Genomic DNA, 26,446 nt, shown 5'->3' on the forward strand with positions numbered 1-26,446 from the left:
TGAAATAACCACTATTAAAATTTAGTTATTATCCCTTTATGTATATGAAAAATATACTGCTGTTTCAGATTCAGTGCTATCCATATATTAAAGGTGGCATAGTCATCATTCGAAAGAGGGCAGGAAATCCACTTCAGCAGCAAAAAAATGTAGTAAAAAGAGACAGAACCAAATTCTAAAAAATGAAAGCTATGTCAATTAAGCTTTTTGTTTGCTTTTTAGAACTAGGCAAAAACTTCCATTTTATTCTCTACTTTCATTAGTTCAAAGAGTACTGCTAAGCCCTCTTTCTCCAACATGCCAGACCACTCATCAGGCACCAAGGACTAAATCCCAAGCCTCCACCTCAGGGTTGCTATATGGTCAATGAACTGCCTTACCACTGTGATCCAGGACAAAGTCATCTTGGGCATAACGGAATTTTTCAGGTCCACATGCAATAAAAACATCATCATCACCAAAAAAGTCTTGCAGACAAGTAACCTAAAAACAAAAATCACATTCAAGAAATTAGAAACATTAGGTGTGAAATAATCAACAAATCAAATACATTTTCAAGCCTCTCACCTATAATACTGAGTTAGAAAGGAAAAAGCTGTTAATAGCACATTTCCATAATGAACAATGATGTAAAAAATAAAAAAAATTAATATAAAAAATAAAGGCTATCATCTCCCCCGCCAAAAAATATATCACACATTTCCAAGCACTTTCCTCTTTGGAAATCACTTGCACTCACTTTCTCTGGACCTCAAAACAATGGAATGAGAAGTGCATGGATTACTTCTTTACAGGTAGAGTCAAGGACATACATTCATGCTTAAGTAATGTTTTCTACTTTCCCCAATCAATGGGAAGCAAAGCTGGGGAGCACAGAGGTCTCCAGTGTCAGTATAGAGTTCTATTCTACCCTTCCTACTCCCCTGGCAACACACTTCCCAGCTGTGAGACCTAGGGTGCGGCTCTCTACCTCTGGCATGGCGGGAGGCATCTCAGTCCTCAGTGTGTTAAGTTCACCTCCATCATCATCATCATCATCATCATCATCATCATCATTTAAGAGAGGAAATTTGCTATGAGGCTAACAAAGCTTAAGTTTCAGGCCTTTCCAAGATGCTATATCTAAATGAGCAGTCTTAAATTCATATTCTTTTTTTTTCGAAAAGGGTCCCCATAATGTATTAGTTTCAGATCCACAGAACCTGAATCCATGCCAGGGAGCACATTTAGCCATTCACTGCAGTAGTGACAAGACCTGCCTTCCCGGACTTGGGGTGCAGCTAGGTTCCACTTACTTATTTTCCTGGGCTGTATGATATTTCTTTTTAAAGTACTCCTTTCCCAATAATAAAGTTTTAAGAAATTTCTGCCAATCCTCACCAAACAAGATGTGGCTTCTGCAATTCACTGTAACTCAGCTCAGCTCACAGTGTCAAAGTCTTTTCAGAAGCATTTTGGACACTCTGGACTGCTATAGCAATTTACCACATACTGGGTGGCTTACACAACAGAAATTTATGCCTTATGGTGCTGAAGGCTCAAAGCCCGAGATCAGGGTGCCATGTGGTTGGGTTCAGGTGAGGGTTCTCTTCAGGGGTCCTCACCTGGGAGAGTGAGGAAACAACCTCTCTCCTCTCTCTGCTTACAAGGGCACTAAATGGGGCTCATTCTCATGACCTCATGTCATTGGAATTACTTCCCAAGGGTCCCACTTCCTAATACCATCACACTGAGGGTTAGGGTTTTAATATATGCATTCTGGTGCAAATTAAAACCATAGTAAGACATAACCACACACCTGCGAGAATTGCTTATATCAGAAAGACCAGAAACAAGATGTTGGTAAGGGACTCTCATTCTCTGTTGCCAAGAATATAAATTGGTGCAGCCCCTATGGAACACAGGATGGAGATTCCTTCACCTCATAATGGAAATACTATTGATGTATGCCTGAGAAACACCTCTCCTAGGTATTTATCCACGCGATGTAATTTTCAGTTAGGTTCAGATTTACCTCATGTCATCATTACTCTTAAGAAATGATAGTTGTCAAATAAATAAATGATACAAATAAGATAAACATGTTTTTTTACTAATTTCATTCTATACAGTTGTACTCAGGACACTGATATATCTAACAAAATATTAAATAACTCCTGTCACCATTCAGCCAATATATTTGTAGTGAGCATTTATCATGTGTCAGGCACTATTTTAGTAGAGAAACAAAATAAAACAAGCCTTAGATTTTGATAGCAAAATGGTGGTTATCACAGGGGAAGAGTGTGGGAAAGTGGGTGGGACAAGTAGAGGGGATCAGTTGCAGGTTGGTGGATGGTAAATGGATCTTTGGTGGAGGGTGTAGTGTGTTATTTACATTGATCAAGGTGTGAAGCTATACTCCTGAAAGTGTTGTAAACCAATGTTACAGCAACTGAAAAAAAGAAAAAGAGACAAAAATCCTCGGCTTCATTAAGCAATATGAAAGGAAGCACAACAAAAATGCAAAAGTAAATTTTAAAGGTGTATGTGCTATGGAAAAAGATAAAGGCAGCAGAATGCAGAGTACTCAGTGGAAGATTCACTGTGAAGGTGGCATTTGACCAAAATATTAAAAAAGGCCAGGGAACAAGGCACGTGACTATGTGTGGGGAAAGTGTTGTATGCACAGAGAACAAAATATGCGGAAGCCCTGTGGAGAGATCAGCCTTGACATGTACACAAGAAATATAGTAAAGAGGAGGAAGAGTCATAGAAGGGGAGGAAATAGAAAAGTAAGGGGAAAAGACAAATGAAAACACTGATTTGGAAAGAGTTATGCATATTCACTGTAGCATTACTTACAATAGCCAAGATATGGAAACAACCTAAGGCCTAGTAATAAATGAATAGATTAAGGTGTGGTGTATATATAGTTATGCATCACTTAACAATGGGCATACATTCCAAGAAATATATTAGGCAATTTCACCATTGTGCAAACATCATAAAGGGTAATTATACAAACCTATACAGTACAGTCTCCTACACTAGGCTATATGGTATGGTCTACTGGAACCACAACTGTACATGTGGTCCACTGCTGAGAAACACATTATACTATATGAAATGAAGTACTACACAGCTGCGAAAAAGAATGAAATCTTGCCATTTATGACAACATGGATGGGTACTAAGGGTATTATGCCAAGTGAAATAAATCTAAAACAGAGAAATGAATACCATATGATTCACTTATATTGGAATCTAAAAAAGCAAAACAAATTAAAATTAAAATCACGGAGACAGAAAATAGATTGGTGGTTATCAGAGGAAGGAAGGGTTGAGGGGGTAGACAAAATGGGTAAATGTGATCATGAGGTACAAACTTCCAGTTACAAAACAAGTCAAGAAAATGCAATGTACACAACATGGGGACAATAATAATATGGTATTACAAATTCAAAAAGAATGGTATGCTTATTGTGATGATCATTTCACAATGTATACAAATATTGAATTATTACGCTGTACATCTGAAACTAAGATGATGTATGTTAATTACATGTCAATGTTTAAAAAGAAAGAGAAGAGGAGGTAGGGCAGGTGGAACAGGGCCTTTTATCCCTTTGCTAAGCACCTTGGCTTTACTCTGAATAAGATGGGAAACCATTTGAGCAGAGGACTGCCCCAATATAATTATATTTTAGCAGGATCACACTGTGTTCACAATGCACTGTAAAGGGCAAGATAAAGAGCAGCACAGTTGGAAGGTATTGCTACATCAGGCAAGAGATGAAAATGGCTTGTGCAAAGGTGTTAGGAGTGGAGGGAGTAAGAGGGTCATACCACTCCTGGGATATCGGAATATGACGGAAGACAGAAGGTTATGAAGACTCAAGGTTTTTATCTTGAGCCACTTAGAGGGCGGAATTGCCATTAAGACTGACAGGGAACAATGTAAGATAACAGACAAGTTCAGTGGTGGAGAGGAAGCTCATGATTTCAGATTTGGAACATTGACTGTGAAATGCCTATTAAACACCCAGGTGGAGAGCTGGACCCACAAATATCTGAATTTCAAGGGAGAGATTTGGAATGGAGATGGAAATTTGCTATTCACCAGCAGATAGGCAGTATTTAAAAAGCTGAGATGGGCTACAGTAGTGAATGCACAGCAACACCATAAGGCCAGGAAGAAGCAAAACTGGGTAAAACGACCAAGGAGCAGGCAAGGGAGGAAAGAAAGGAGACTTTGTACTATGCTGGGAACCAAAATGCTTTGAGGCACTTTGAGGAAGAAGCAATCGATTGGATCAATGTTACGAACAAGCTAATAAGACGAAGGCTGAGACTCTAGCATCAAATGTCTACTTATGCCAGGCATAAAAAAGGGAAAAGTAGTCCACAGTCTAGTGGTAAGGCGGACAAAAAAAGTAGTTAATTACAGTTCAGATGTTATGAAGGAGAAAGATGTCACAGAACACCCTGACTTGATATAAAGAAGCACAAGAACTACTCTGATGAAAATAGCATCCCATAAAGGAAACTATTCAATACCTTTAGAATATTTCATTATTTAGACATAGCTGATTCTATCTTCTATGCTTTTTAACATTATTCCTTATTCTTTAATTCTGGTAATTTACTTGTTAATTTTATCATAAATTTTTAACTCTGTAATTTATCCCTGAGGATAGCCCACATTCAGAGAAATACATATCAACATCATCAATAAAAACCTCAAAATATTCTTAACATTAATGATGAAAACTCTGCCAGTTTAGAAGACCTCCGAACGCTTTTAAATTCTTTAAGGCTCTTCAGGAGTAAGGGTGCTAGGTCGTTTACAGAAGCTACAAAAATGAAGAGAAAGTAGTAATTCAGCTAAGGTACAAAAGTGAAGCAGTCAGCAGGAGCTAATGGGGAACCATCCAACAGAGAAACAATACAACTATGGGAGCATATCTAAGCTTCCCAAATGAATGTGGGCCATTTAAAAACAGTAATTTTTCTATCCTTCTGTAGACAGATTAATTAGGTCGGGGTGAAGAGGTGGCAGCTGTAATTTCAGTGCTAGCTCTCAACAGATTGCCAGAATCACTTTTATCACCTTTTTTTTTTTTTTTTTTTACCCTTTCTCTATTCGGTCTGTGTGAAAGGATATAGAGGCAGACACAATAAGAACACTATGCAGGTGTTAGAAACACATAATAAACCCTTTCCTCAAAGGAAAAAGAGGACACAGAGGCCCCCCCTTGACACTCACAGTATGAACCAGAGGAGGGTCTCTATTTCCTGACCCAGCGGAAACAGTGCTAGTTCTTTCCCTTTACTGAGTTACAAAGGAGTTTGGTGGTTGAATTTCTCTAAGATCTCTTCTTACTATAAGATTCTGAAGTCTAAATATTTTCATTTCTAAGAAAAGCTTACTTATATATTTTGCAGACTGCTCTCAGAGGAGTTGAGTGCGCTTTTTTTTTTTTTTTTTAGAGAAAAAAGGAATATTATTTTAAGTAAGTAGCAGTGTCAATTTGGGATTTCTTTTTGTTCAAGTGCCAGCTTCATATAGCCTCAAAGAAATCTTCAATGAAATTTCCTGCCCCTCCAAGTTCAGGTGTTCCCTTAAAACTCAGTAACTCGCCAAACACAGACCCTGAGATAAGTGCCTGGTTTTGTTTCTGGACATTTCACCGGACTGTGAGCTCCATACAAGCAGCGTTGTCTTGTTCATAACCATAATCTCGGCATAGTATATGCATCACCTAACATAATGTGTTCAATATATTTTCACTAAATGAATGAAATGCCTTGCGTCCTCGTTCCTCCAGGTAGCCCTCTACAGGTTCCATCTCACATTTTCCGTGAGTTCCTGTCAACCCATTATTTTGCAGGATTGTCCTGGTTTCCCGATTTATGATGTTGCTTTTTTATGCCAAGCCAATCTATAAACTCCTTGAACATATGAGTCAAATCCTAGAGCTCCTCATAGGCAATATTCAGCAAATTCTTAGTTGATCAAATTTTGACTCTAGAAACCTTAGGATTACTCTCTACAATTCATCTTAGAGCAAATGAGCTCTTTTACAAATTAAATCCCTTTCATTATTTCAGGTGATTTGAGAAAAAAATTGAGTAGTGCATTCTACTACTTCAACTATTTGGTAGGAGAGATTCAAAGTAAAGTAATTTGCAATTAAACATGCTTTTTGGTGCTATTCAGAGACTTGAGGTTGTATTTTAAATAAGAGTGTTGAGATAACTTCCAAACTGATTTTACTGAAAATTTCCAGGACCTGATAAAATGCAAAATAAACAAACAAACAAACAAACAAAAATCACTGGATCTCAGTGGGAGATTACTTTAAAGTGACATTAACTTGGGTAAAGATTGTAACATTCTTGAAATGTTTATCTTTCAAAATAAGGATCACAAACAATGGGATGATAACTATCAGGAGTATAAAACACACATTAAAATTATTGATGCGTTTTCTTTTCTTTTTTTAAAAAAGATTTATCTATTTATTCAAGAACTGGGGTACAGGCCAGAGGCACAAGGAGGGAGCCAGAGACAGAGTGGGGAGCAGAACAGGCAGACAGATGGAAAACACTGCTGAGGGGAGCAGTGGGCGAGGCAGGAGAGGTCTGCCACGTCACGGGGGTTTCTCCCTGACTGGCTGGGAATTGAACCGGCACTGCAGAGGCTGTGGACAGCTTCACAGAGCTGCACTCAACCCGCCGCTCCACCCTGGAGGCCCTTTTTTTTTTTTTTTAGCTGTATGTGTACTTAGGTATATGAGAGAACAAAACTCCATACCTGTTGTTCAAATTAAATACTTTCAGTATTAGAGTTCGGCTTTAAAAGGCTGGTTCTGCTGAAGAGTAGTTTTAAAAGATTTTTTTTTTCCTAGCACACCTCTAAAGAGGATTTCAAAAAGCCCAGAAAGGATTCAGTAAGTGGCTTATATTTGAAACTAAAATTATTGTGCAGGTAGGTACAGTTGATTTTTTTCCCCTAAAAAATGATCACAAGTCATGAATTACTGAAAGGGAACATCACTTAATTTTGAACCCCCAAAGGCTATCTGACCAGATGTAATTTTTCTAGTATGTAAACCAGTAAAAATGCATATTCTAAGATGTAAGAAAAATTTAAATGATAGTTTAAATATAAAATAAATGATAAATCTAATAGCTGCTTAAGCCATTATCTATTGATTTTTAAAAATAAACCACCCTCACAGATATTTGAAAATTACAAATTCCTATTAACTCCACCATAATTAATATTATCCTAGAAACATACCACAATCACAACCCTTTTTTCCCCAGCTCTGTTTAAAACAAACAAGGAAACCATATTTGAGATAAAGAAAAGCCATTTGGTTCTGTCCAAAATGCTAGAACCACCACTAGAAAAAAAATTCACAAGCAGAGGCTAGGATTCTCCCCATTTCTTTACCCACTACACAGAAAACAATTAGCATAAATAGCCAGCTTTGTCCCCAGGAAATGCTGGCAGGCCTACAGTAAGGAAAGGACTCCTTTCTACTGCAGAAAGGAAGCTACTTAGAATAGCAGTGTTTTTCAACTTCCTGTAAAACCATTCAGGCAGGCACTCACAGACCATGGTTGCCATGGAAACAGAACTGAAGCTAAAAGATGACAGTACTTACAGTAAAAGACTTCTCAACTGCTTCAACAGACAACTCCCTACATTAGGTTGCTTCCATTAAAAATGAACCTGACCTTTCTACCATTGTAGCTTTCTCATAATAGTGACTACTCACCCATCAAGACTAATCATGTCTTGAGACCAAAGATTTGATTTCTGGAATACCTTTATCAGTAGAGTAAGATCTTGAAAAATGAATTCATAGATATTTAATTACCAAATGTATTCTGGGAGGTGAGACAATGATATTTCTTCCTATAAATGAAGTGATTTCTTAGACTCCTGATTGTTCCAGCTGAGAGGCTCAGTCTAAATTCCTACAGGAAAAAGTCGCAAATCACTCTAGAGTTTTCCAGCAAGGGAGGTAGGATGGAACAGAATTTTAAAAGAATTTAGGTAAGGAAGCCAGAGGAAAACTATCATCATGAGTTTTCCTGTCATTCTAAAGTAGTTGGAGCTGTACATTTTCAAGAGGATGTGACCAGAACCTGAGTCAAGGCTCTCTAGCAGAGTCATCCTCAAATAATAAACAAAAATAAAGCCCTAAGTATTGTGGAAGAGGAAACTATAACCCAAAGAAAAAGGTAGCAATTTCTTAATCAAATTTTCTGTTTCTCTTTTTTTAAATATTTTTATTTATGCATACAAGAGCTGGGGTGTAGGCCAGAGGTGCAGGGGATGAGAGGATTCACCAGAGAGAGTGAGGAGCAGAACAGGCAGATCTACTGAAACACACTGCTGAGGGGAGCAGTGGGGAGACAGGAGAGGTCTGCTGTGCCATGTGGGTTTCTCCCTGGCTAGGGATCAAACTCAGGCCTCAGTGGCAGGTGATAGCTTGATAGCACTGAGACTTTAACCCTTGTGCCACCAGGGCCTCCCCCGCCAAATTTTTGTTTCTAATAGAAAAGCATAGAATACCTATGTATACACTTTACACAGTAAGTCTCATCCACACATGATTTCATTTAATCCCCAGAACAACCCTGTCAAGTAGGCACTAGGATTCCCAGTTTACACACACACACAGGCTCAAAAGGTTAAGAAGTTTGCTCAAGGTTAGTGAGGAGCTGAGATTTGAACTCTGCCTGTCTGACTGGGAACATACTCTTTGTACTTGACTATATTGTCTCCTTACAGGAGAAAACAGTGATTTACAAACTATGAAAAACAGCATAAGAGAGCTTATTGAGATAATTCTGGAAAGTTTTTATACTTGTCTAAAACCCAAATAACCAGACCATTTTTCTCTGTCCTACTTTTATGAAATAAATGAATAGAAAATTTATAAGCTTCTCTTTAGGATTTATTCTTTTTAAAGATCAGCTCCTAAGCAATGTCATAGGGTCAGTACAAGTTCAAGTGAATCTCAGGAACTCTGAATTTGTCCTGAAATTGATATCTTCAAACAAACTGGCTAACTCTAAAAGCAAATTACAAACACAAGTTAGAATCATATGGTTTTAGGATAGGACTGTATTTGCTGCTGGACTGGAAAGTCTAAGCACATAAATATGCATTAATAAATAGTATGACCTTTAAGATTTTAATATAAAGGCAAAATACATTTTCCAGAAATTTATGCTCTACATACAAAATCCATCATCAGCTTAGTCTACCCTTTTGGCATTAGTTTAGCACTTGGTGAGCCCATCCAGGTTACGAACCTTTGAATCAATGCAAAGAGAACCATTAGTTAAGGTGGTGAGGAAAAATGAACGGTTAGTTCCATACTTGTTCTGGAAAACACCAACCTCAGCACTTTCAGTGCAAACACCATTACTGGACTCAAATATAGTGGGCTTATTTAGGTTTTACAGATAAACCATCCATATATATAAATATATATATATTTAAATGAATCACTTGTGCTTTCTATGTTCTTTCATCGTAATAAAATTAATTCTCCCTCCATCATCATAATCTGAATCTTCACTTTTAATATCAAAAATTACACTCAATGACCCTTTTCACAGTCTTTTGACTTTTAGTGGGTTTAGGGGAGAGTATTTCAGGTTTGGGAAACATTAACTGTAATACAAGAATAAATTAGGTAGGAGCTAGAGACTTTGATTAGAAAGAAAATGAACTTTAGTGCCCAAATTTCACACCCTCTAATGACAAAGTTCCCTTTGCTTATTACCGAGCTGTAAGCCTGGCCAGTAGGCTAGATCTGAGTGCAAAATAAGTGGAGGCAGTCTGTGCTGAAGAAAGTGAGATTTTGGTTTCTATAGCTGCATCTATTTTCACATGACAAGGAATCAAAACGTTCATTTTCAAAACAACATAAATCCTAGATGAAAAGCAATGAGAAATATTTTTTCTCAGTACGGTCTTCTTAGCAAGTGAAGGTCTCACTTCCATAGGCGAGGAAATCATCTAAATAAGTGACATGTCTGTGGCTATTCAGAGAAAGCATGCCATTCATTCAAATAATTTAAGGCAACATTTTAAAAACGAAAGTGATATTGGCTGAGGCAAATGCCACAGTTAGACTTTCCTGTTGAAATTCAGGGGACCTGTTCCTGAAACACAAACACTAACATACACACAAGTGACCAGCAAGCTGCTAGGAGAATTCAGAGCATGACAATTCAGAGGTTATGAAACTGTGCTATACACATATACAGCAGGGCAATAGCCACAAGGACAGTGCCCAGTAAAGGACAGGCCACTGTGAGTTCTCACTGCGCGCACAACGGCAAGACCACTCAGGCTCAGGGAACAACACCAAAGGGGTTTACTTAACAAGCAGGGGAAACAAAGAGTCAGCAAGGCCACAAGTGGCCGGCCAGATATCTCACCCCAGATAGTGTCCTCACTGTCCAAAAGTTCTACACAAAAGCTGCTCATCCAAGATGGCGCCATCACGCCAAAGAGGGCCTGGAGCGCATGGCAGCTGGCAAGCAGTGAGCTAGGAACCAACTCACCGCAGCTGGAGTCACTCACAGGTGGGGCCGCTGTGATGAGGCCGAAGCAGCACCCGCCATAGTCTGAAGTCGAGATGGATAGCACTGGATGCTGAACCAGACAGCAGCAGAGTCAGCAACACTGGGAGGCAGTGCAGGATGGTCAACAGCTCTCAAAATGTGACCCAAAGTGCCAGTCACCTGTCAACAGTGCTGCACAGCACTGACCAATAGTGCTGGTCAGCACAGCTCACTAGGAAGCAGCAGTGTCAGAAACACCAGCATTAACAGCTCTTAGTGGGTTGTTGGCGCATACTGCCACCAGGCCTTCAGTGTTGTTTTCAGGTGATGTCAGAAGCAGGGCTGGGGGGCTGTAGCCCCCCACCTCTGCAGAGCTCTTTGGCTTCTCTTCTTTTTTGGGAGGTCAGGAGCAGAGCCCACCTCAGTAACACAGCACATCAGAATGTGCCTCCCAAGCTGGCTCCTGTCTTATCTCCTCTTTCCGGACCCCCCCTACGAGTCTGATTGGGCCATTTTTGATCCTATGGCAGATTGGAACATTCACCCATCAGCTCATAGATGGCACCTGCTCGGGCATTCCATGATCCAGGCACCCAATCCATGGGCTTCTCTACCACCTGCAGCTGGAGGACACCACAGGCTGAAGCTGGCCCAGTGGGGCCCCAATATTCCTCCTTGCAGCCTTGAACCAGGGGCTGCCTGCCCTGGGGTGGTGTGGCAGGGGAACCAGTGCCATTGGCCATCACTGCTGGCCTCTGCTTGCAGCCTGAGTTCCCGTGGGGCCACTGGTGGAGGGCAGTAAAAAGCCCACTACCCCCTGAGGCTTACACTGCCCTCAAGCAGCTTCTGGGGTCAAGCGCTGGAGCCCTGAGGAGGGGGGTCTTGTTTCAGTTAGATTCATGAGTTTATTAAGGTTCACTCTAAAAAATGCAAATGCCCAAGAAGAGTTATAGTTATTGACTGTGCACCCCTACTCCCATTTATGTGGAACATTAGAATGAAGGTAGAAAAAGCTTATTTTGTTGTTTCATTTTAAGGTAATTTATGTAAGTAATTTAATTTATGTAAATAATTTAGTATACTAAAGTGTATATAGCAAGTTAGGTCTGGCCCCCAGAGTTAACAAATTATGTTGTCATGTTTGCCTCAGATCCTTTTAATGTATAGAAATAAAACATAATAAAGTTAAAAAAATCTCTTGTTCTTGATCCCCGCCCCCATTTTCTACTCCTCTCTCTCCTTTCTTCTCTGTCACCCCAGGAGAATACTATCAAGAATTCAGCATGGGTCCTTCCAATCCCTATTTTTTAGACCTTGTATTATATATTCATAGACAATCAGGAATATTGTTTAGTATTTTGTAAAAATTTTGTGTAAGTTTGCAATTTGCATTTTTCACTCAGTATTGACTTGGAAACCTACTCAGGTCTAAGTTTTCTTATTAATTTCCTTTTATTTTTAGCTCATGGATCCATTCCTAAATTCTTGTTATTAAAAGACTAGTCTACCATGTAACATTATCACTTTTGGTACATTACAAAGATAAAATTCTACATACCCTCAGTACTTCCAATTTTTTTTAAACAAATGTCTATTTTCTCAGAATTTTCATTTTAGCATATATATAACCACTAGCGACCAAGTTAAGTTCCAAGACAGAAGAGATGCATACATCAATTCATTCTTTGCCCCAAAACTTTACCTCCAATAATGAGAAAGCAATTTTTAGTGAATGCTTGACATCTAGATCTAGAAATTTAGGTGTAAATGTTTTTTCAAAGATTATGGTTTCTTAGCCAAAGGAGTATAAACTAGAAAAAAAGAAAATTTAAAATACTAAAACTTAACATTATTCATGACAGAGCTGAATATAATCAGAGAAAAAAAATCTGCAATATGACTTAAAGTCCCCAATTCACAAAAATAGTTCCTTTCAAAACACAAAGCAAAGGAAGACAAAACAAAATCACATATCCAATTTACTCTGCACCATAACACAAGACAGGCTTTAAAGGCATAGGAAACCTGTTTCATGGGAATGCATAAAAGGAATCCCTCCCTGAAGAATTCCATCAGCTGGGAAATACTGAGGAACTGTACGCATGCAGAATTTCTTATCATTTTCTTGCATACAGAGACATGATATTCCTTCAAAGAAATATCTATCTATTTTTTGCAAATCTCCAGGGGTGTCAATTAAGCTGGGGCTGGGACCAGCAAGTAAGGGAAGTTGTCTGTACGCATTTATCATCAAGTTATATGCCTTGCTGGGGGAGCCAGCTGTCTTAAATAACCACCCCCTCCCTGGGGCCACAAGTCTGGGCAAGAATGCTCCTCATGTCAGAAACTCATGTCATGAGATTAGATTTGAATGGAAAAGCAGAGGGAATCTGGTCTCTTTTTCCAGCTGGGACTGATTATTCCCTTCCCAACAACGAGGCTATTTAGCCTGAAAAGAAAAGCTTCCTCCCTTCTTGGATATTTTCCAATCCATCATGGCACCTGAATGGCTCAGAGAATACCCTGCTCACCTCAGCTTTAAGACCTCTCAACCTCTCTCCAGAAAGATGTTTTTGGTATATTATTCCCCATCAAAATGAATAGAAGTTACCCTTGGGTTTTTGTGGTGTGGCGAGAGGAACCTTGGGAAGATGGGCAGGTGGAACAGGCTAAAGAGTATCTCAAAATGGAGACTTGGATAACTGAGATCAGCATGAGCTCACAGCAGCCCAGGAAAATGGGCAAACAGCCAGCACCGAAAGACTGTGTCTCTCTCCCTGTTGTACCCAGATCACGCAGCATCATGTTTGAGTGTAGGACACAGGCAATATTGAATGAATAAGTAGATCAGTTGCACAGAGGTAGGGAACTCCATTTCAACAGCTCATTGTGTTAGACTCTTAGTGTGCAGTTTCCCCTACCAATATATGTATGGGAATGCATGACAATACGGTAAGGGCTGGAACACACCCTTGCAGGATCTCAGCTGAAGTTAATGTAATTACCACTGCAAACTCCATGCACCTAGCCTCAACCACCAGAACTGGTTTGTCTCTAACAACTTCAACCATGTAAAGAGAACACTACAGCTTATAGCAATGACAGAGATGAATGTGTAGACCCCAGAATCAGGAGCACTAGGGACAGGGAGAATATGCTTAGAGATCAGGGAAGGAGCTGAGGAGGAAAAGAGTTTTTCCCAGTTGGGAGACACAGCCACATCCACCCTACTAAACCATGAAGAAACGGGTTCTGTACAGTAATCATGATAGAGTCTACATGTGGTGCAACACATTTGTGAAATACACACAGATCACAGCTATATAAATTCATTAGGTGATCATTTCTAAAGGATGAGTATAAAACCTTCACAAATGTCAATGCTGGGCTAAATGGCCCACATGGGGGTCACCACCACCAGTATCAGGTCCTGGCAGGGGACCAAGGACAAGTTCCTCCCACACAGCTGGTAGAGGATAGCTCTGTTTCCCAACTTCATTTCTCACATATTCTGCCTTAGTCTGGCTTTAGTCCAATTCCCCACCATGGAAATTGTCATCGCACTTCCCTCCAGCTATAGCAGGATTAACTCATAGACCAAGAAATTAGTTCCATCTTTAATATCTTGCTTTGGGATGACAGTTGCTGCTTCTGTTCAGTTTGTGACAGTTTTCTTCAGTACTTACCAAATCGTATGTGGAATGTCAAGCCAGCACTGTCTTGGGTAACTGGTCCTGGGCTAAATTCTTCCCAGACTAAATAATCTCACCAAAAGAGGAACCTGAACAAAATTTGTGAAATATTTTTTATGTGCTATCTTCACCTTAAACAATTCATTTTATGGCTTATTCAGAAAAATGAGGTTCTAAAATGATGATGTCACCCTTTTAACAAAGATGTAGAGCCACCTTCTAAAACAAAATGTGGCTCAAGGTTGAATTAGTTCCCCCAAACAGTCCCAGCTTCTAACAAATAGAACTAGTCTGGGTGTGGAATGGCAGGCACAGGTTAAAGAGGTGGACAGGGCTGTGTGATCAAAACAGAAAGGCTGCCTCTTACATTCTCCAGTCCTGAGAAGACCATCTAGGGCACGGCAATGCCAACAAGCAACCACCTCATAAAGAGACCTGACAAAGGGAAGAGATTCCAGCATGTCCACCCAGGATAAACAGGATGCTGCTGGCTACTCAGAAGGGGAAGTGCTCTGGACAACAAAGAGGGAAGGATGTCCTGACCCTGGCTCTGTGGGGGTGCACACGTGTCTGTGAGGAAGCACTGTTATCTGCTCGTGGTGACCTTGATGCCTGGGGCTACTTCCTGGGTATTGCTGAAGCTCACTCCACACACTGCTACTGCTAACAAGTCACGTTCTGCTATACCCGCCTTCTTAGTCTCCCGTACAGTGGGATTAACAGTCATGGAAGATTCATAACCCTTTCCAAGAACAAGAGTTCGGGGATCCTTTCCTCTTAAATCATCAACATTGTCGTGAGATAAATAACTTGAATATTACTCTTATCATTGCTATGAGCAGTACATGTAATAAACCCCCTTCTGCTCCTTTTGTTTGAATTGGCTGAGCTCCCTTTCCTAGCCCGACCTCATCCAGTAGCAGCGCTCCCATTAAAATTCATGATGTTTCCCTCAATGCAAGTGTCTGATTGCAGCTGTCAGTTTCCCAGTTCAAGGATTTTCATACTGCCTGAGAGGACAATGCAAGACTCACAGTGCAGAAGAAATAGGTCAAGCTCAATTTTTCTATTTCAGTTTTGCTGCCAAAAGTGTAGGCTTTTCCGTCTGTTAAATAAAAAAAAAAAAAAACTACAGCACATCCTTCAGGGGAGGCTCAGCACTTAAAAAGAGGTGAGAAGGGCACACTTTCCTTCGCTGGGGAGAGTGGCCTTGTTTTGCTCACACAACGCCTCAAGAGCCTTTATCTCATCACTGGTGACAATCTGGAAGAGCCCTTTTTCCTGCTTTTTGTGTGATTATGCTTCACAGATAATACTGGGACCCTTTGAGAGGAGGTGGAAGAATAGACAAGACTAGCCAGAGTGAGAAGGATTCAATTCTAACTGTGAAAGAACCATGGGCAAGAAGGGGCGTTACAATGAAGGCTGCAGTGATGCAATCTAACATGATTTCCAAGCAAAAATTTTATGTTGTAGTCAAAGTTTGATTTTCTAGAACACTCCATTATCATTTTTATTTATGTGCCTTATTCATGCTGCTTCTCTCTTTGTTCCTCCTCTTCTGCCTTCTCTAGTTTGAGTCCAACACATATTCTTCAAGTAATACTGTTATCCCTTTCCTTATCCCCGATAATACATCTTCTTCTACAAACATATTGCAGTTTAACTCAATTAGTAAAATAATTTTTCATCAGTTTTATAATAATCTCAATTTTATATGGGTATGTGATACCACTAAGACTATATATTCTTTAAGAAACATTCAGAAAATACAGTTATGGAGTCATAGACTTGCAATTTCACTGAAATCATTTAATCTTGATAGGTAAGAGTAGGAGGCTAGCAAAGGAGTGCAGAAAAGCAGGAGGGAAGTGCAGTTACTGAAACTGAGAAGGTTTTTGGGTAACTACTACTTCCATTTCTGTAATAATCACTTTTATACAAAGTTCTCTTTAGATGTCTCCATTATCAAAAAGACTTGATTTTAATGAACTGACAGTAAACTTAACGGTCTGTCAAGGGTTTACGGTACAGGCTTTCAGAAGGAAGGGTCAGAGACCAAGGCTCTGTCTTGGTTCTACCTCTAAATGATGATGATACGGTCAGGTAACAACTTCTTAATATTTCACTTCCAGTTTCCTGCGAGAGGAACTGGAGATTTCTTATCAAGTAATCTATAATATACTAATTCCCTCTCCCAGCAGCAGAGGGATCAGGCATCTTCTGTGGGCCATGGTACTTTACTGCTTATGTATTCTCTACCCATGTCCCTCTTCTCATTGCTTCTAGCCTGATGTTGAAATATTCTTTTATTATAAACTGGATGGAGGTTAGCCTTTCTCACAGTGACAACAGACAGGAAATGTTTTCACCCACTTCCCTCCCTCACCACTCGTGTCAGTAGAGTTATTTCTTTTCTCTTTCATTTCTTTTTCTTTTAACATTACCAGCCTCCAGGGTTGCCCGATAATAGACAGGATCCCGAGCACTGATTCAGATATGGAATGAGTAAATTTTTAGTACAGGTATGCCCCATGCAGTTTCTTTCTTCTAAATCGGAGAATTCTAACCAGCATCAGTCAGTGAAATGAAGTCATTCTTCAGTACTGTGCAAGGATTCTTATAATGTAATTTTTATGTTGGAAATATTTTGGTAATTTCCAGAAGGAAAGGTCCTCCTTGAGTCAGAGGAGGCTTCTGAAGTCAGAGGTATCAATATTGAGTGTGAATGATTACTCACTCTCTTCATGGAGGGTGGCTGTGGGAGGGCCTTAGGTAAGGGGAAAAACAGGAGCATAGGCTTTGCCTAAAGCCAAGTAAAGATTTTGCAACAATAAAATATGTAGAAGACGACACAGATGATACACATTTACATTAAATGATAAAGATTTTTTTTGGAGATTTATCATTCTATGACAAGGATAATAAAAAAAATAAACACTGGGATTGCCTCAAATTAACTAGCTTTTACACAGCAAAAGAAAACAGATTAAAAAGAAATCCCACTGAATGGGAAAAAAACATTTATACAATACACAACCAACATGAGTTAATATCCACAATATATAAAAACTTACACAATTTAAAAAAAAAACTCCACAACCCAATTAATAAACAGGCAGATCTGAACAGACGAGTCACCAAAAAGATATCCAGAAAGCCAGCAGAGACATTATTGCTTTTAATAAAGGAGATGCAGGGCCAAACCACAGGGCCAATCTCACACCTGTGAGTAACATATTAAAAAGACTGCCAACAGCAAGTGCTGGAGAGTTGTGGAGCACAAGACACCTTATTATTATACTGTTGGTGGAAATGTGAACTGGAAAGCAATCTAGTTTAACCTTAAAAAACTAAAAAATGGAAATACCATATGACCCAGAAATACCACTCTTGGGCATCTATCCAAAGAACATGGAACCATCAATTCAAAAAAATTTAATACACTACACTGCTCATTGCAGCACTATTTACAATAGCTAGGACATGGAAACAAACTAAGTGCCCACTGACGGAGGACTGGATCAAGAAGTTGTGTATATCCACATAAGGGAATATACTATTCAGCCATAAGGAAAGATGGAATGGTGCCTTTCCCAGCAACATGGAAGGAGTCTAAGGGAATTATGTGTAGTAAAACAAGTCATAATGACAAAGGCAAATACTTGGCATATACATAGCAAAATACTTAAAAAATTAGATAAAACTAATACAGTAGTAAGACGGCAAGGGAAGAAGAGTTAAGGGGATTTAATGTCTGGTGGTGGGAAAATAAAAAAGATTTTTAAAAAGAGAGAGTATTAATGTGGTGAGAACAATTCAAGGCAATTAAAAAACAAAAAGTAAAGAAGGTATGTGAAATCTGACCAACACTGACATAGCAACTAGCAGAGGCAGACCATGTAGTCACTGAGCCCACTCTAATTACAAACTCAGATAAAATATGAGTACTTCTTGCTCCAGGTCAGATCAGATTATCTATGTTTGATCTTCAAAATCAAGACCACCATTGGAAACTGAAGGATAGCTCCCCTGTCCCAGATGTTCAGAACAGTCCTTCCATTAGAGAACTGTTTTGAGCTGAGGTCAACTGAGGCCCTACAAACTCTAGAGAAATTTTACCACTCCTTCAACTACCTAGAAGAATGAAAATTGGGGGTATTACCCAGAATTAGGATTTTTACCAGAAATAACCTTTCGACTGAAGGACCGTAAGTATATGGCAGGCATATGTCTAGCTACAGAGCATCTGGTCTTCATCTTAAGAGACACTCTCTCCTCAGCCTCTCTCCTTAAGCCCCAACCTATTCTATTCCTTAGATCAGGGAAGACAGCACTGTCCCCTAATGTGCTTCACTGATTTTGGAAACTACAGAAATATAGGGTTCATATACATATGTATAAAATTGAATTTTATTACTTTCTCCTACTAATCTGTCTGTTAGGGGGAAATGATGTCCTGAGTTAATCCCATACAGGCTTTGTGGACCCCACCCCCACTCCAGACTAAAGCCATCAAGACATTGGGAAAGACAAATCCCATCACCACCAAAGGGAGGGTGGTTGGGACCTGAGGGTGGAGTTGGGCAGCCAGGTTGGATATAAAAACGAAACACGTGGGCCTTGGGGGGCTCCCTATCGCTCACCTCCTGGCTTCACCGCTCCTGGCTGGCGGCCAGCTCTCAGAGCGCCATTTTGGGATTTCTGATCGCGGATCGGGTAGGACGCATTTAAAACTTTGTCTCCCACTTTTCTCCCTGAGCTATACATTTCCTCATTTCCCCTTCCCTTGTAAATAAACCTTTTATTAACCTTTCACGTGTGCCTGCAGTAAAGCATTGATACGTCCTTTTAAGCGCATGGTTGAGGACCCACAGTCAGGCACCCCGTTTTGTATCGGGGTTACTCTACAACATGTCTGGTGTTAATTTCATCACTAGACCAGTTTTGAGAACCACCTACAGAAGCAGAGAAAAATTTCCTCTCCTCTGTGACAAAAACTGAGCTCTCTCAACCTGGCAATCAGCTTAATCGTTAGAATAAGCTAAAATCCCAAATTATCAATAAGAAATGTGGATTGACATTACTAGGACACTGACTATATGCAGAACAACACATGCTATGCCAACTCACTGCAAAGTTATCAGTCTGTGAGGATTAATGGGAGGTATTATAGTTTTAGAGTTATAATAGCTGTCACACACACAGACGTGTAAATCTTGGTTCATAATTATCCTGGCCTCCTATAATCTAATGGTGGCATTGTAACAGGGTGGTCCCCAGGAAAGGGGGAGGTTCCCTGCCCCACCCAAGGGAGGGTGGAGCTGAGCAGGAAGAGGAGAAGCTGCAGAAGAGAATGAGGAAAGAAGCAGGATGGAGCCAGGAGACCTGGAGGAGGCGCATGGAGCCTAGAGACATGTGAAGAAACTGCGCTTGTCCTTTGGTCATGGACTGGGTGACACCCGTGGGGAGGTGACAATGGCAGCTTTTATCTTGATGTTGATTTTGCTCTTTTCCTTCCGGGCTTGTCTGGTTGTTTGTGACCCTTTTCTGTGGGTCCCCACTGGAAGATGCTTTAGACTTGTAGCAGGCTTTGGGGCCTTGCTCTGGGCCAATCCCATTTGGATGGACTTTTACCCACGAGGGGACGGGTAACTTTTGGTGCTTCACTTAGAAACTAGACTCTTTGCCTTACCTGTATTGTTTCCTAGTTGTATTAAAGTTCCTTCCCATTAAAGTCTCCTATGTTTTGCGTTGATGCGGCGTATGGCAGAACCCATTTAGAATAGGCAGGTTTGCGGGGTTTGGGCTGCCCCTCTCCCTGTCCTAGCTCCACCCTCCCTTGGGTGGGGCAGGAAACCTCCCCCTTTCCTGGGGACCACCCTGTTACAGCATCACACAAAAAGGACAACCTCCTCCCTACTGGAGGGATAGGGAAACTACAAGATAAAATGGTCTTTCTGATGAACTGTTTTTCCAGGACTGGAGGACTTCTGCTTTCCACAATGTACAATACCTGGAGGGACTGGTTTTCTTTCACACTGGAACCCTGGAAAATTTTCATCTGAGATTATATCCCAGCATCCATATGTTTGATCTTCATCACCATGGAAATGGTGGCAAAAAGTGAAAGGGGGGAATTGTTAGGGAGAAATGATGTCCTGAGCTAATCCCATACAGGCTTTGTGCACTCCACTCCCAGTCCAGACTAAAGCCATCAAGACATTGGGAAAGACAAACCTCATCACCACCAAAGGGAAGGTGGCTGGGACCTGGGGGTGGAGTTAAGCAGCCAGGTTGGGTATAAAAATCAAACACGTGGGCCTTGGGGGGCTCGCTGTCGCTGGCCTCCTGGCTTCACGGCTCCTGGCTCGCGGCCAGCTCTCAGAGCACCATTTTGGGATTCCTGATCGCGGATCGGGTAGGAGTCATTTAAAACTTTGTCTCCCACTTTTCTCCCTGAGCTGTACATTTCCTCATTTGCCCTTCCCTTGTAAATAAACCTTTTATTAACCTTTCGTGTGTGCCTGCAGTAGAGCATTGATCAGTCCTTTTAAGCGCGCGGGTGAGGACCCACAGTCAGGCACCCCGTTTTGTATCAGGGCTGCTCTACAACAGTTTTACCACTAAGAATTAGGTACAAGTTGCAAGAAAAATTCTGTTAGTTCTTAATAGAGGTCTGTATTATTATTTGGCTGATGAAATAACTAGCAGATTGGTACAAGTTCAAAAAGCAGATACAAATCATTTTCTTCTAAAACTTTATAAGAAACCTTCCATGAATATTAAATACATGAAAAGAGTGTCTTTAACAGTCACTTGTCTAGTCCCAGAGTTTGCACTTCATGAGCTGAGGACATAACTCCTGCAAATGCCCAAAGGGCTGACCATCAATGGTCTGATACCAGGGTCCTGAGCTGGTTTCTCTTCTCTCCTCCTTCCAGTTGAAAAGACAATTTTTTGGCATGTCCCCCCATGAAATGAGAAAAACACGTTCTAAATTGCCTTTAACTGATGGTCCTCTGATGAGCACAATTTATCTCCTGAATATGAAAGAGAATTCCCTCAACTCCACCCCAGTAATGTGCCTCCCAAGAGAATAATGCCCCCAGGCAGGCCCATGAGCTACTTTTTAATCATGAGGCTATTTTACATGATCATAGTCATTTTTAGGCAGCTTCCGCCCACCATTTATCCCTGTGACAAGGAAGAACTCAAAAGGAGGCAAGGCTCCCTGCCATTCAGGGAGATGGGAAAAAAGTCAGAAGTGCTGTTTTTGAGGATTGTCTCCTAATCAGAAAAGGACCAGCAATCAGCCCAGTTAGAGCCCACCTCTTCATGGCAGTGCACAAAGACAAGTGAGTGGAGAGGACTTTTAATCACTGCTTGGAGCACCCGCTCTAATTACAAACTCAGATAAAATATGCATTAACATGGGCAGCTTAGGTAGTCATTTGTCACACAAATAAAACAAGAAAATGATTACTCTTCACACAAGTCAGCATCCAGAACTTCACCCCATTCAGATAAAACACAAAGAAATACTCTCCATTTCATCAGTGACCAAGAAGACTCGGCACAAGGGGAATTTCAGTGAGATTTGTAAACAAATATCGTGTGGGTATTAGCATCTAAATTCTCTGCCATGATTAAAATTCAGACTCAGCCAGGGGGAGTCAATTAAATGGATGCAGACAACATAAATGCAACCAAGCAATTCCAGGTAGCCCTCCTCTGGTTCTAAGCAGAAGACTTTAGGTTTCTACTTTTTTATTAGCATATCATTGGCATATAACATTATACTAGTTTCAGGTGAACAATGTAATGATTTGATATTTGTATATACTAAAAAATGATCACCACAATAAATCTAGCTAACATCTGTTCCCATAGAGTTACAAAATTTTTCCACTCCTTTTTACAGGTCAGTTTACATCCTCTCTGAAATAGGTGCTCTCTTCCAAGCAACATTCACTATTCCAACCATGAAATGTTTACCATGTGTTCAAGCTAATACACAGTGTGCAGCTGCTTATGGCAACAACTGAGGCTAATAGGCTGCATGTTTAAAAGCAATCATTAGCAACTGGAGCAAATTCCCTAATCTAGCCAACTTTATGTAGGAAGATGGATTTTTTTAAAAAAGCAACAACAAAAACTTCGACCTTGGGCAACTCAATCAGCAGCTCTTGTATATAAAATTACCACTTAATTTCAGCAAACATCCATGGTATTTCTAGCAGCTGCTAGACCTATAGAACAGAAATAGTGGAGTGCACCCAAAGGCAGACAAAAACTAGAAGAAAATGCAGAATTAAACACTCACAGCTCAGTGACCACTCTCATTTAATCACAACCCCCTGCCCCAGAGTCCACAGTTGTTACAACTTAAATGACCTGAAACAAGGAAGTTTTTTCCCTGAAGGTATAGTCCATCATTATAGACAGAAGGAAAATTCACGCCCTCAGGGAATCTTCAATAAAGGTTATGCATGAACTTGTCAGGATGACTGAACCCATTTCTTGCCTACAAAATCAGAGATTACACATGTAAACCAGAACAAGGGTTTTCATAAATTAGTGTGATCGAAACATGTTAAAAGAGAACAGAAGGGTCTTACAGAGTGGCAAGAACAAAGAGAATTCGTTTCCACTATATAATTTCATTGCAACTTAAAACAAATCACCACCCAAGGAGACTTTTTGTGGTTAACCTACACTAGATATGATATACCAGATTTCAAATACGTTTAAACAACACATACACTTAATTTGTCTTTTAATTAAGAGCTGTAATTCCACAGAGTATCTACAATTGCTGCAATTTGTTGATGAATTATAGGATCTTAATTTGTGGGAGAGGGACAGCAGGAAGGTGTGTACACTAGAAAGAGCATTCCATACAGCAGCGGTTCTCACAGGCCATTCACTTGGACTTTCTGGGCAAAGAGGTCAGGCACCTGCAGAGCAGTTACAAATCTCCATTTGGTGATTCTAGACTGCATCTGAGGTTAAGATTCACATTCATATAAAAGAGATACCATACCCTATCTTCCAAGGCAAACTGTAATGTCAGGAATAAAGTGGATATGACAAAGTATGGGAAGGTGACTTAATGAAATTAAAAAATTAAAATTCAAAATTAAGTAACCATCTTCCAAAGATTGTTAAGAACCTTGGTGATCCCTCAATATTAGTATATAAGGTTCAAGTGAGAAATCAGGAACATTCTAGAAATGGAAAAATATGATACAAATTAAGCAAGTTATATAAATGTGTATCTCAGACACACTATAGTCTTTTTGAAGCTGACCTCCATAACTTTTTTTTAGTAACATAATGATGAATGTTTACTGAGATCTTATTGCATACTAAAAGCCAGAGGAAAGAGTTAAGAATTCACTTAACCCCTACAACCACCTTGAAGTGTGGGCACTACAATTACCCTCACTATGTATACAAGAGCCTCAGAGTGACTAAGATACATAATCAAGTCACATAGCATGAGGGCAGGGGCTGGGCTAGGATTCTAGATTCTGAACTGCTATATAATCAAGATGTTACTGAAGGAATGAATGGAGATTTAAGTGGCTGGTTTCAGAAGACAGGACTCCATGTGAGGAGGTGACTGCCCTACAGAATGATAAAAAAAATGGTTATTTTGCCAATGTTGAAAACAGGAAAATGTGTCATAATGCCAGAGTTCACTCTCAGTACCAGAATCCACTAGACAATTCTATCACAATAAATATTGTAAAACAAGGAAGTGAAAAGAAGATCTGTCCAAATTTGGGTCTGCTTTATACAGCATACTTCGTGGTTAATCATGCATGTATCAGTAACCTATGAATCAAGAATATCAACAGTAGATGGAAGCCTTTAAAATAAAAGACTTACAAGGCTCCCAAAACATTTAAAAATTATCTGTACATCTGATTTGAAATTATATTCACTAAAATAGCTTAAGATATCTAGATATTTATACCATGTCATCTAAAATTTACACTTTGATTTTTCATAATATGAGTTTGAAATTTTAGGGGTGGGAGAAGGCCATACAAATATATGTATGGAGAATACTATGTGATTTAGGGTAATCCTCAATCCCAACCCTTAAAAAAAATTAGAATCTGAAGTTGCTCCTCTGTCTCTAATAATTCTACTTTTAGTGTGTTAAAAATAAATCAAACTCAATAAACAGGAAGGTGGTGACATAAAGAAAGTCACAATAGAAAAAAATGTTCACAACTCCACTGAGACTTGGCTGAGCGGGAAGAATCAGAAGCCCTCTCAATACATAAGAGGTGACCTTGAGGCATCACTGCACTGTAGAGGTAAGGAGTCAGACATAATATCTTATTTTCTTTTTAATTTAAGTTCCCTGGACAATTCAGCTCTAAAATAACAATTTCACTAATGTGATCCATTTTTCCTGTCCTCTGTAATCTGCCAATGGAATAAAATACTTACAAATGGAAGTACCTCTGTAGATTCCAGGTGCATCTGTGCATACTTTTAAATGTGTATGATCTGGCTTCCTTCCTTGCCTCACAAACTGTTAATATATTAGGAAACCAAACTGATTCCAGAGATCTTTTGTGAGTTACTGTACTGAATTATGGGGAGTTACATTGTCTTTTATCAGTTTCACATCTTATAAATTATCTGATACAATCTATAGAAGTGGAAAAGATCTTAGACCTCTGGGAATTAAAAAATTTGTATTTTGTTTCTTTGTAATGCACATCCTAGATGTATTACCCTCTGAACACAAACACAGACTGATATCTAGCTCTTGAGGGAAGACCTATCAAGTTACTCTGTGCTTCAGATTCACCAGTATCCATTAATTTTTCTAATTTATAGAGGTTAGCTGAAACTGCAAATAGAAAGCACATTTATTACTGTTTTACAAGACCCTTATGAGTTAAAAGATAGTCTACATCTAGGCAATTCTATACTGATTTACATCACAAAAGGGAAGCTTTGCCATTTGCCCTTAAACTAAGTTCTGTACATACGCAGTAACTGATTTTTACAGTGCCTGTTTACAAGCTTTATAATTTAAAGTTCCAGCAAAGTAATCAGATGGTTTATCTAAATATGTTTTATTCTTTTCTCATTTCCTTTTAATGCAAATGACTTCAATCAGCTCAGTGAGTTTTTGTATGTCTTTTAAACTTATGAGTAGATATTACTGAAGCAAACCATTACATTTGGAATGAAGAGTCCTGCTATCTAACAGCTGTGCCATCTGCATCAAGTCACAACCTCTCTGGAGCTCAATTATCTCATCAATAAAATAAAGACACTGGGGTGGGCAATTTCTACGGTTTCTTCTATCTATGAACAAATAATTCAACTCCCCGCCCCCCTTTTCCTTATCTCAGACCTGAGTCCAGTGAGAACAAGCTTCCCAGTTGGATGGGAAAGTCCCCAGAGGTGCCTTGTCCAGCATCAACTTTGGGATCTTTGAACACATGAAGAACACCAGTCTTGGCTGGATCCCAATCCACCGTGAAATAAAACAACTCATTTAGCCTCTTAAACTGCATTTCCTCAGCCTCATCATAAGAAGATTGAGCAAGCTATTTAGCCTCCTTGAGTTTTAGCTTTTTTCCTCCCAGGGACAGCAAGAATCTTAAGATCACTGGATGAAGCTCACTGGCATCTTTCGGACCTCCTGATCAACATGCTGCTGGAACAGTAAAAGCAAACAAGTACTTAAAACCTGGTGACAAACAAGATCTTGGGGGGGATTACTCTTAGAGCACCTTTCACAATGAAACTCATCAGAGAGGGTCTACGAACATGGAAAGAAAAAAGAACAGAAAGTCACACCTGTTCCGTGCCAGACCACTGGGTATTTTACATGCTTCTCCGCTCTGAAGTCCTAGGCCAAGGTATTCCTGCCCAAAGAAACGAGTTCTTTCTTGCTCACCTCCGTTCTCTGCATCCAAATCCCACTTTGCCATCAGAATTATTCTCCTAACCATCAGAATTATTCCTTTCTAACCTTCCTTCAGAGCTATTTTCCTGATTGTTACTTTTATCCACTCATTTGCACAATCTTGACACTGCTTTCCACCCACTATACTTACAGTAAAATCTCAGACTTTGCAGTCTGATATATATGCCCAGCATGACCTACTTCCATGAATCTCTCAGGA

The 26,446-nt window shown here is 39.8% G+C and overlaps 1 protein-coding gene across 4 annotated transcripts in view; it reads right to left on the minus strand.

Moving 5' to 3' along the window:
- The window catches only part of DCLK2 (doublecortin like kinase 2), a gene marked incomplete at both ends in the record, with an annotated part of 123,886 nt that overhangs the window by 52,263 nt on the left and 45,177 nt on the right, over window positions 1-26,446 (minus strand). For all 4 annotated transcript variants that reach the window (XM_084244754.1, XM_084244753.1, XM_084244752.1 and 1 more), the window contains one exon: window positions 381-483. In XM_084244754.1, the coding sequence (XP_084100880.1) occupies window positions 381-483 (103 nt within the window). The remainder of the gene's footprint in view (window positions 1-380; window positions 484-26,446) is intronic.

Source organism: Talpa europaea (assembly GCF_964194135.1).
Source record: "Talpa europaea genome assembly, chromosome: 10".
NCBI lineage: Eukaryota > Metazoa > Chordata > Mammalia > Eulipotyphla > Talpidae > Talpa > Talpa europaea.